Source organism: Perissodus microlepis, chromosome 20, assembly GCF_051167445.1.
Source record: "Perissodus microlepis isolate ML-2025 ecotype Zambia chromosome 20, ASM5116744v1, whole genome shotgun sequence".
Taxonomy (NCBI): domain Eukaryota; kingdom Metazoa; phylum Chordata; class Actinopteri; order Cichliformes; family Cichlidae; genus Perissodus; species Perissodus microlepis.
The window spans coordinates 8,360,888-8,372,597 of record NC_140480.1 but is presented as its reverse complement, the minus strand read 5'-3'; the positions used below and the strand labels follow the sequence as shown (position 1 = coordinate 8,372,597).

General features: G+C 38.7%; 1 protein-coding gene across 1 annotated transcript in view; it reads left to right on the top strand.

Annotated features, from left to right (window-relative positions):
- slc26a6.1 (solute carrier family 26 member 6, tandem duplicate 1) overlaps positions 1 to 6,463 on the top strand; it is a 14,251-nt gene extending 7,788 nt beyond the window's left edge. The window contains exons 13-18 of the mRNA XM_084917807.1: positions 59 to 128; positions 1,854 to 1,943; positions 3,276 to 3,437; positions 4,468 to 4,522; positions 4,852 to 4,976; positions 6,214 to 6,463. Of these exons, the coding sequence (XP_084773933.1) occupies positions 59 to 128; positions 1,854 to 1,943; positions 3,276 to 3,437; positions 4,468 to 4,522; positions 4,852 to 4,976; positions 6,214 to 6,243 (532 nt within the window). The 3' untranslated portion in view covers positions 6,244 to 6,463. The remainder of the gene's footprint in view (positions 1 to 58; positions 129 to 1,853; positions 1,944 to 3,275; positions 3,438 to 4,467; positions 4,523 to 4,851; positions 4,977 to 6,213) is intronic.
- Positions 6,464 to 11,710: the final 5,247 nt, after the last annotated feature.

The following is an 11,710-nucleotide window of genomic DNA, read 5'->3' as shown; positions in this document are numbered from 1 at the left end:
ACTCATCAGTATTCCCCTCTGTCTCTCTCACACTTTTCATCTTGTCCTCATCTTCCAGCTCCACCACCGTTGTTTTGGGTCACATTCCTGGTACAGACTGTTACAGAGATGTGGAGCTCTACCTTGAGGTAAACCTCAGAAAAATATAAATCCAATTCACAACAACAAAAAGAAGAAATAATCAGAAAATAATTAAAACACAACCCCAGTGAAGTCCCTGTTCTGTTTTGTTACAGTTTTAACTTTGAAATCTTTTCCAAGCGACTATAAACGTTGAGAACATGACTGTCGTTGATCTAAAGAAGAGATTCTTTGAAATTCTTATAAGGTCAGAGTATAAATGAGGTTTTACTACACGGCTGCAGAACTGACTGAATTTAAACTCTCTTCAGACTTCTTATTACACTTTTATTTGGGGTTTCTCCTCCTTCAGCATCTCTCTGTGATTTAAGCCCATTTCCATGATCAGGTTCAGTTTTACACACCCTTTATATTTGCTCCTTAAGGCGAAGTATTCCTCGTGCCCAGATGTGTAAAATATGTCTGTAGGACGAGGGTTAATAATCCAGTCGGTCATAATTGGGTCATGGGCTATTAAAATGTGAAGAGCTACAATGATTTATTGATTGGCAGAGATGAATCACGCTGACATTACATGACTCCCGATGATCCTGGCTGGCTGCAGTCTGTGAGCTAGCGTATGTAAAGTGGTATCAGTATGAAAGCCAGTCAATTATGAATTCTCCACAGCTTGTTTTGTATCTGCACATCAATCTTTCAGACAGAGGCTGGTGTGCAAATTAGCATAAACACAGCAACATCAATGTCAGCGTGAAAGACTTTTTGTAAATTTTTTTGACATAATGGAAAAGAATTGGGAAATACGTAGATACATTTAAGCTGGAATATTTCAGTAGCTGTGTATGCATGCATCACAGCTATTAAATCCCTTTGCCCTCATCAAACCAAATCTCTGTTGTTTATGTTGATGATATAAAGTACTAAACCCCCCAACGACAGAAAAAGCATTCAAACTGACACCCAATAACAAACCACGTTTTCTTCCTCAGGTCAGGTTTTATTAAGTGAAACTGTCACAGAGCCAAAACCTACTAAAAATATACCCCAGGCTGAAACCGACCATCTGTCACACATCAAAATACCAAACTGCAACCCAAGGCAATCTGTCTGGGCACAGAGCATCAGTGACTTCCTCTCAACTTCTCACTCTCTGTTCCCTCCACTCGATTCTCTCCTCAGTCTGTTACTCTGGTGACTGCTGCACATCTCCCCTCTGTGTATGTTCTTCATCTTACATCATAGATGCTGTGGTACTGTATACAGTGGAATTCCCTGTAGAAGACCCTACATGAATCACAGATTCCCCAACAAAAGATCCAGATTAGCTGACAAAAAGCGGTTAGCAGTTAAGTCTCAGGGTCATGTTTTATTTGAGCAATAAGAAACAGCCTTTTTTTTTCTATAGCTATATAGACTTAAACAGTTTGACCCTAAAATGAAGAAGAATTTAAGTCTTTATGTGTATAGATATTTAATGGTAACAATAATGAATATTAAGTCTGTTCATACATCTGCTGAAAAAGGCAAAATATAACAGCAAAATAGAGAACATATACAAATACCTTCATCAATATCTAGTAGCATCTTTTTTTAATGAACAGAGGAGATGGCACAGGTGTTACCCTACTGTACTGCACACATCTGTTTTTCTAATGTCCCTTAAAGTGAGTGCACCAGACTTTTGCTGCAAGTACTGCCCGTGTGTCACTACAGTAACCTGTTACACTGTGGATGCTGTCCACTGTTAAATGCATGTCTGTTTTTCTTAACAGGCGAAGCAAATTCCAGGCATGACGATACTCACATGTTCAAGTCCACTTTACTTTGCCAACTCTGAACTGGTGTTCACAAAGATCAGACAGGTGCCAATACACACACACACACACACACACACACACACACACACACACACACACACACACACACACACACACATTGATCTCCTAGAGCTCTGTCCTGATATGTAACTATTAATCTTGAATCTTCAACCTAATGATTATCAAACATTAAGTCTTTATACTTTCATTTAGTTGACATTATGGGGATTTATTTTCCCCATAGTGCAACTCTGTAAACAGAGTTTATAGACAGTCTGTGATAGTAAAACAAAAACAAATAAAAAAAAGCTTATGAGTTAGAGATATGATTCTTTGATAAAAAGAATGAATGAATCCTTATGAATGGTTATTTTTCTCTATCTCTTTGTAAGTTAGTAAGTAGGCATAAACTTTGTTACACATGTTTAACTGCTTTTAAACATAAAACTCTAATCAGCCAATCACATAGCAGTAGCTCAGAGACAGGTGATTTAGGTGACTTTGAACGTAGGATGAGAAAAGACGGGCTGGACTGAGTATTTCACAAACTGCTGATCTACTGCGATTTTCCCACATGACCATCTCTACAGTTTGCAAAGAATGGGATGAAAGAGAGAAAATATCCTGTGAGCAGCAGTTCTAAAGGAAAAATGCCCTTTTCATGTCAGAGGTCAGAGGAAAATGACTCGACATGGTAGACATGGTAACAGAAAAGCGACAGTAAATCAAATAATCACAGATTACAACCATGAAGAGCATCTCTGAACACAAATGTTGAAGCAAACGAACTGCAGCACCACAGGACCACACTGAGTACCACTCCTGTCAGCTAAAGACAAAAAACTGAAGCTGCAATTTGGCAAAACTGGACAGTAGAAAATTGGAAAAATGTACCCTCATCTGATGAGTTTTGATTTCTGCTGCAACGTTCAGATGGGAGGGTCAGGATTTGGTGTAAACAACATGAAAACTTGGCTCCATCCTACCTTGTATCAACAGTTCACTGTATTCAGATGATCTCCATGGTCACCAGATCCCATAGCGCACCGTTTGGATGTGGTGAAATTTGAGATTCACATGAAGGATGTGCAGCCGACAAATCTGCAGCAACTGTGTGATGCTGGCACGTCAGCGTGGGACCAAAATCTCTGAGGAATGTTTCCAGAAACTGAATCGGTGAAAATGTCCAGTGAGTGTAACTCTGAGTTTCATCGCCAGCCCCATGCATTATGCAATGTGCTTGTGTGTGGATTTGTGCACTAGATTTGATCCCTCTAGTTGAAATAAAAAAATCTCAAAAGCATGTTTGAAGCACTGAAATGTAATTCTTTCACTTGTAACTTTTCCTCTTCACTTCTTTCCTCTTGCAACTTGGAGACGGTGAATCATGGTCAGAAGGAAAACTCAGCTGGAGTTCACATCGCTGCTTCTTCGGTTTCTTCCCCCCCAGCGCAGACACACATGCACACCTACTGCTTGGTTCTGGATCTCAGCTCTGTTACCTTCATGGACTCTGTGGCCATGACGGCACTTTGCAAGGTGAGGAGAGAAGTGCAGGATGAATGCAGCCAATGCATTTCTATGAAGTTTCATGTTGAATAAATTACGTTACTTTAAACATGGAAGAAATTTATTTGTTTGATATATTTATATTTACTCTAAACAGTCTAAAGGGAACTTATTCTCTGAGGCACTGTCATAGTGGGCAGTATTGTAGGTTTTTTATTTGTTCTCTGAAAAAAACTTATCTTTCCACTATCACCCAGAAAAAAAAATTACTGAATAAAATCTATAGAAGCCAGTAACATGCTACGAATAATGCTAATGCTAATGTAAATAGTTAAGATGCTAAATAATGACAAGATAATTAAAATCTACAAGACTCCAGGTCAAACAGAGTCCAGATATATTTTTCTGAGACAATATTTCTAAGTTCCTGAAATTTATCTTCATGTTTGAAAGTAAAGTGAAACGTTTTTTTGCAGGGTTTTTGTGTGTGATGGAACAGATCAGTGTTGTGTCAGCAGCAAATGTGGAGAATATGATGGAAACTACAACAGACTGAAGCTGAATGAACAAAATAATGACATTTTCTTTCTCACTAAGCTAAAGCTTTTCTTTACCTACAACTTTTTGTCACATTTGTCACAGATAAGACAGAAAATATAGTTTAGAGAAATATTCAGTCAGTTGTTTTACGTCAATATCACTAAAAATAAATTCAGCTTTAGAAATTGGATCACCAAACAGATGTATTCACTAACTTCTCAAGGCTTCAGGAGGGAAAAAGAGCTGTCAGCCTGATATCTTTTTGCTGATTAAAGATATTAGCAAGAAATGATTATGTAAGAAAAGACCAGCGTACTGATCACGTGTGAGATAAAAACAAACCACGCGATTAACAACGTCACGTGTGTGCATGTTGACGCAGAGCTTTTGCATAATTCTTATCTAATGGATAAGAAGAATTGAAACGTATTTGTCCCACTATGTATACATGTGCTTTTATATGATATTGGTAATGTTTATATGGTCACAAGCTCCCTATGTTTGTGTGTGTATTCACCAGGTTGTAGAAGTCTTGGACATCCAGGGTGTCGGTGTTTTTCTGGCAGCTTGCCCAGGTCAGCCTCATGTTTCATGCGCTCTTACTGTATCTCCCACAGAGTGACTTATCTTCTATTTCTCTCTCACACACTCATTCACGCACACACCCACACACACACCCTCCGTTTCTCTTGGGTTTGGCTGTTACTGTTTCCACAGGTCAGGTTCTCACAACCCCTCCTAACTGGAGCTTTGCTTCAAGCTTCTTTTTCTTTCATTTTGAACTTCATGTAGCTGCCAGATTTTTTTTTCTTTAGGAGCTTTTTTTTGTATTTCAGTGCACACACGGCAGGTTGTGTCTTTCTAATGAGACATGTAATTTCTAATTCTCTCTGCATGTTTACAGAGAAAGTTTTATCCCAGCTCCAGACTCAGGGTTGTATACCAGACAGCCTTCCCCGCTCCTGTCTCTTTCCATCGGTCCATCATGCCGTCCAGCACTGCCTCACCATCCTGCCCAGGTCTCTGGAGGTACGCACCATATCACTCTCTCTCTCTCTCTCTCTCTCTCTCTCTATATATATATATAGATATATATCTATATATCTATATATATATAGATATATAGATAGATAGATAGAAAATTCTTTTATTCTGCCTTTCGCAACTGCTCAACTCCACTTTCACGAGGAAGCAGAGCTCATACACTCCTAAAATCATTCCTATTGTTTCTGTAAAACTGTACAACAGCTCTCATGTTTCTGACAGGTGAAGACACCTATCAGGACAAAAGGTCTCACAGACATACCTGTATCAAACTTTCCGGCTGCTTTTGTTACTGTTGTATATAAAATTTTGCCCTTACATATTAAGGTCATCAGTATGAGTCTATGGTGCTTTTTTCAATCTTGTTTTTATTGTAAATTATCTATCTATCTATCTATCTATCTATCTATCTATCTATCTATCTATCTATCTATCTATCTATCTATCTATCTATCTATCTATCTATCTATCTATCTATCTATCTATCTATCTCATATTTTTAAATATGTGTTTTGTTGAGCAGCAGGTTTTCTGCTGTGTTTGTGTAGCCACAACGAACATGTAACTGTTTACAGCTCCTCTGTACTGTACTACTGCATCTGTGAAACTGACTCACTCACTTGAGAGTGTAGTCAGTACAGGCTGAAAAATACTAAGTGTGAAAATGCAAATTGAAAAAAGAAAAGACAAGAGTAGTTAGTTAGAGGTGAATTTAGCAGACTGTAGGTTGGTACACTGTCTCTGATTGAGGCGGGAGGATTGAAGCTGTGTTACCTGGATTTGCATGTGAGTCTTTTCAGTTGCATTTTAGATCATGTATGAAGGTGATTGGATCTGGCTGACCAGAGGAGACAGTGTGGATCACAAAATATTATTTCTGTGTCCGAAAACTCTCTTTGCTCATTCAATCATTTCTCCCAATATAAAATTAAAATGCTTAGTCATAGTTACCAGTAAACTGAGATTTTGGACACTTATTGTCACAGGTGCGGTCACAGCTCTTGGGAGAATTGTATGCGTGTTGTGAACACTATGTTTGTTTTGTTCTGTTGGGGGGATTTTTACACTCTAACTATTGAACTGTAAATCTGGTGAACTGATATTTTGCTGCACTGGTTTTCTTTCCTTTACATTGCTCATTTAAACTGTAATGTGCTTTTGTGTCACATAGCATTTCAACATATTTAAAGATTTTCTCTGTTTATTCTTTGCTTCTAATCAGGAAATCAACTCGGACACAAGCGTTTGTTAAAACAACAAAGGGACAATAATCCTGCATAAAGCAGACCCCAAACACAACCCTGGGGTGGACAGCGTCCATTTATTTTTGACAGAAATGCTCTTTTGCATTTGCATGTTGCACATTTCCCAGGTTGGCTTTTCTCAGTCTTTGCTTTTTTGTATTTCCACAAATAAATGTAACAACAAATGTATTCTCCATTTCATGCTGTTATTAAACATTCTGAAATTTTGCTGATTTTCAAGGCAGAGTGAAAAGTTTGAATCTCCTGGTTTTGAGCCTAGTACACCTGCTGCTCCGCAGCACTATCTGTCACACCAGAAAGGACTCAAACCCAAACATCCTAGCTTTGAAGAGAAGCGCCTTATCCATTAAGCTGTTGAGACTTGAAAATACCTGATGACAATGCAGACACAGAGCACTGATGGGCTTATTCATTAACCGAGGCAACAGTGTTCTTACAGTTTTTCTCCGTCGCTTTGGTGCTTTTCTCACATCACTATTAACATTAAAATGCTCAAGACAGCACTATGCACTTTTTGTACAGCCATTTACAGTAAAATCTACAGTAAAGTTAAATATTCCTGTAGTTAGGGAAGTAAGTGAGTACAAGACACTGAATACGTATGTATTATCTATTCAGCATCCACAAGTATGTTTTCCATTTTTACTGTGTAGGCTGTTTGTAATTCAATTTCCGGGACATTTCCAGGACAAAAATAATAATTAAAAAAAGTATAACATTTGCTTGACAGCATTTGAAAACTATACTTGTATATAATGACTCAAGCAATGAAATGAAGACAATTAGTTTTATTGGGAACGACTATTCAGCATCCACAAGTATGTTTTCCATTTTTACTGTGTAGGCTGTTTGTAATTCTACAACATTGTGCAAAAGAAAAATACTCTACAGTCACTTATTTAGAATAAACATAAGAAACACCCTTTTGGAAGAGCTGTGCACAAATGTGAACCATATAACAGTACATATTGTAACTGAACATACGTAAATCATTCTGGCACATCCAGACGTTCCCGTCTGTCTGGCTACATATTTTCATCTACATCACAATGGATATCATTCCTTGCAATGCAGCGAGGAAAGTATCACCTGTAGTGGTGAATCCACCCTCTGCATGACTCAGCTGTGATGTCATCACATGCTGCATCCATTGGTGCTAGCAGGGCCATTTGCGCAAGTGAATGCCGGTCATAAACCTTCCACCTCCAGGCAGAGAAAAACTCCTCTTATCGGATTAAGGAATGGGGAGTAGGGAGGGAGAAATTCAACCAGCATTATGTCATGTGCTGCAAACCACTGTCTGACCAGATATGAGTGGTGAAAACGGATGTTATCCATGAGTGATTGTGAACAAGCGGCTTGGCATTGGTTACAACTAATACTTCACACACCTCCTTGTCAGTGAAAGCTGAAGTTCACCTGAGAGAAATTGTTCAATTTCCGGGACATTTCCAGGACAAAAATAATAATTAAAAAAAGTATAACATTTGCTTGACAGCATTTGAAAACTATACTTGTATATAATGACTCAAGCAATGAAATGAAGACAATTAGTTTTATTGGGAACGACTATTCAGCATCCACAAGTATAGTTCATTTTGACTGACATGACATAAGCAAATGATAATGTTGTCGACGGCAGAGAATTGTATGAAAGCAACTGATACATGTCCAAGACCACTTACAATTTGTTCAGAGGAAGGAGAAATTGCTACTATGATGTGCACAAATGACTAAATGTTGTTGTTGCTAATGGCTTTGAGAATTTTCATTCTGATCTGAGAAAAGCACCAAAGCGACTGAGAAAAACTGTAAATAAAATATGCAATATAGAGTAATCCATAAAGATATAAGAGCTTTGAATGTGATGCACAGTCTTCAGAATGTGGTAACAGCATGCCTATTGTCATGGTCCGGAGTTACTCGGTGTTTTAGTTTATTATTATTCTGTGGTTTTGTTTATTCTGGGTTTTTGTACTCTGCTTTTTCACGTTTCATGTTCCTATGTTCTGTCCCCCCCAGTCTGTGTCAAGTTTGTGTGTGTGTTGTGTCATTACGTGTATGTGTTTCCTGTTTTACTTTGAAGGTCTCTGTCTGATGTCAGTGCGTTCTGTTTACGTTTCCCCTGCCTCGTCAGCTGTGATGTCTCCCAGGTGTGTTTCCCTCCTGTTTCCCATCCCCTGATTGCTGGTCTGTGTATTTGTAGTGTGTGTTCCCTCGTCCACGTTGCTGGTTCGTCTGTGTTATTCCCCTCTATCATTCTGTGTAATTCCCTGTGTATCCCTACATCGCCATTTCTGGTTAGTCTCTGTTAGTTTTTCCCTGTTTGGGTCATACTTCTCCAGGCTTCTTGAAGGGCATTCAAAGCTCTTCTTCAGATGAAAGACATGTGGATGAGAAAGAACCAGTACTTTCTGATGAATGTCATTGCTGGATTTATTAAAGAGGAAAAAGACATACATGTTTTAGCCATGAGCCATCATTAGCATAACGTAAAACAAAAAACAGTGACAATATATAAGGGGAGGTCCAAACGCCTATTCGAGTCCTCTCATCAAACACTGAATAATCATATATCTTTGTGAGAATAATTTGAGCACACTCCCAATGTCAGTATCACTTAAAGACAATCTTATTAGAAACATAATAAAATTGTGCATTACAAAGTTTTCATTGATTTTAAAAGAATGTATGTAACAATCTCTATGTGAGTTTTCAAGGTTACTGACGTGACATTGCAAATGCGTGTGTGGTGTGTCGAACCATGTTGGAAAAAGGTCAGGATGAGGTCTATGAACCTTCACTATCATCAACTTTGACAGGATTACCCCGTTGACTCACTCAATCCCTGACACTGGCTCAAGAAGTAATGAACAGCCTAGCTAGTGTACTATTCCCTGTAGCTTCACATTATCACGTCACTGTGGCGACTAAACAACAAGAGTTGGAACCATGTGATAAAAATCCAGGTTGGTCAGGTTTGTAACACATGCACCAAAGCCATACTGCCATGAACTATGTGGCTGGATTGTGACACCCTGTTTTTGTTTTCATGCATTTTTAAAGTCATACAAAGATTTAATGCACACAATAATGCAGGTTAACAATACAGCTTGTATTTAATGACTGGCTCAGTCACCGTCGTCGCTGCTGCTGCCTTCCGCACGGCCGGCCTCCGGACCGGCTCAGTCGTCTCCTTCGCCGACGACGGCGAAGGACCAGTCACTGGGTAAAACTATGCAAAACTGAACAAAAATAAATTCTCTCTCTCTTTTTTTTTTTTTAGAAAATGTTTGATGAATTGTAAATGTGTTCAAATGTGTTTACACATCATGATGTGCAACTGTAATTAATGATTCACCATTTCAAACATAATATCCAAGATGATTAAACTGATATTACAGTCATAACAGATCCCCTCCCTTTACTGTTCTCTTAAATATCAACTTGATTTTGGGTAGCAGTCATGTGTCTTTCCAAGAAAATGTTCTCGAGTTCAAAGATTAAATCTGAGCAAAGTTCATGGTTTGAATGCTGCTATGTTCAAATGAACATGCTGCTATAGAGATTCTCTTTACTTTTCATGTAGATCCTTCTCATTAAAATATGCTGATAAAAGTTGTACAAAAGGTTAGACCCTTCTCAGTCTTATCAATAGACAAAGGGGCCGCATTATAAGACCTGTTAATATTCTTTCCTGAGGAAGAAACCTCACCAGATATGTCTACTGTACCTTTTGCAAAACACTGAAGACAAGAGTCAATCTCATTTGTGAGTAGGAATGAGAATTGATAAGAATTACATCCAATTCCATTATCGATATTACTTATCGATTTGATTCCTTATTAATTCTCGATTCTAGATTGGGTTCTCACTAGCTCTGCATTTAGAGTTACCACCATCACTAAGCAGCATATCAAAGACATTACAAATTAATTGCATGTTGTCTGGTCAAATGTTCGCGTACGCTGGAGGTATTTCATCTCTTTGTTAAGATCAGTGTCAGGTCAATACTCAAAAAAGTAACACTTTTATTAAAGGTAATGCAGTACGTTACTTAATTACTCCAAGAAGAAAATAATTCATTATACTCCTCATAACATTACTTTCATCTTACTCTGTAAAATGACCTGAAGTACACTGTCTTATAATAACCATTTCACAATATAAACTTGAGGCTACAGCCCCACACACCAACACAAATCCCTATCCTGATGAGGACACATATATGAAGAGAAAGCCAACAGCACAAATGAAAGAGGAAGCATATGTTTCTTCTACTGTAGAAACATGAACTGATAGAAATGGAGGCTGCAGCCTGACTGCTCATCCGTTTGTTACCTGATGAAGTTCAGCATCAGCTTCACTGCAGCTCACAAATGATGGCTCACTTGAGCCGTCCTGGGCTGAGGTCGGCATTCCATCAGCTTTAGCATCACTCTGGGTTCTAGGCTAGATTAGCATTAGCATGCTGTCTGTGCAGGTGTTTGCAAAGAGCCAAAGTTGTGGTGGTAGCATAATGCAGCTGTTTCTGTCCTGGATGCAGTTTGCACTTTACCATTATGCCCTTGTCCTTTAGAGCAATAAAAATAGAAGTAAGGTCCATACCCATGATGCAAACTGTCCTGCTATTTTCCTCAGCTGACAACTGAAATTAGCTGAATGTAGTGCAAGTGCAAGAATCGATGAGTCCAAGGGATTCGACTACTAGGAACTGATTCTTGAAGAGAACTGGTTCTCGATTCCCATCCCTTTTCATGTGACATCATCCTCTGGGGTCTTGGTCATTGTTTTCTTTTTTTTTCTTTTTTTTTTTTTTTTGTGTCCCGTTTGGATCTTTAGCCATCAGAATTGTTGTCTTAAGGCCAAGAAAGATGCCAAGCGGATTTATTTTACCAAGTGGATCATCATGGCCTTGCCATATTGGTCCATTTGATTGACCTTTATTATAATTATGTATTTATTTTATTTTCGGTTGCTACAAACGGGACAGACGTGACTGGGGGATAGGACAGGGAGAAAGAATGAAAGAAAGAGAGGGAGAGAAAGAAAACCAAAGGGGAGAAGAGACGGTGAGAAGGGGGGGAAGAAAGGAAAAAACAAACAAACAAACAAACAAACAAAACGCCTGGATCACCTGTATGGAGAAAAAAAAACAGAAGAGAAAGCAAACAACAAAGAGCAACATAATAAAAACAGCACCATCACAATAAACTAGCTAGCAGTAGATAACAGTAGATACTAAATAATAAACGATATTGTGCAGCACGCAAGATAGACAGCGCACAATGTGCTTTGAGGCAGCAGCCAAGAAAGGTGTAGTCCGCGTCTGTGAACACCCGTGTGTACACCTGTGTGCATACCTGTGTGGATCAGCATGCTTGTATTCCAAAGGTTTCTCCATGTAACGATCTGCTAGGGAGTGTGGGGAGCCATAGCCCCGTCCACCAGGGT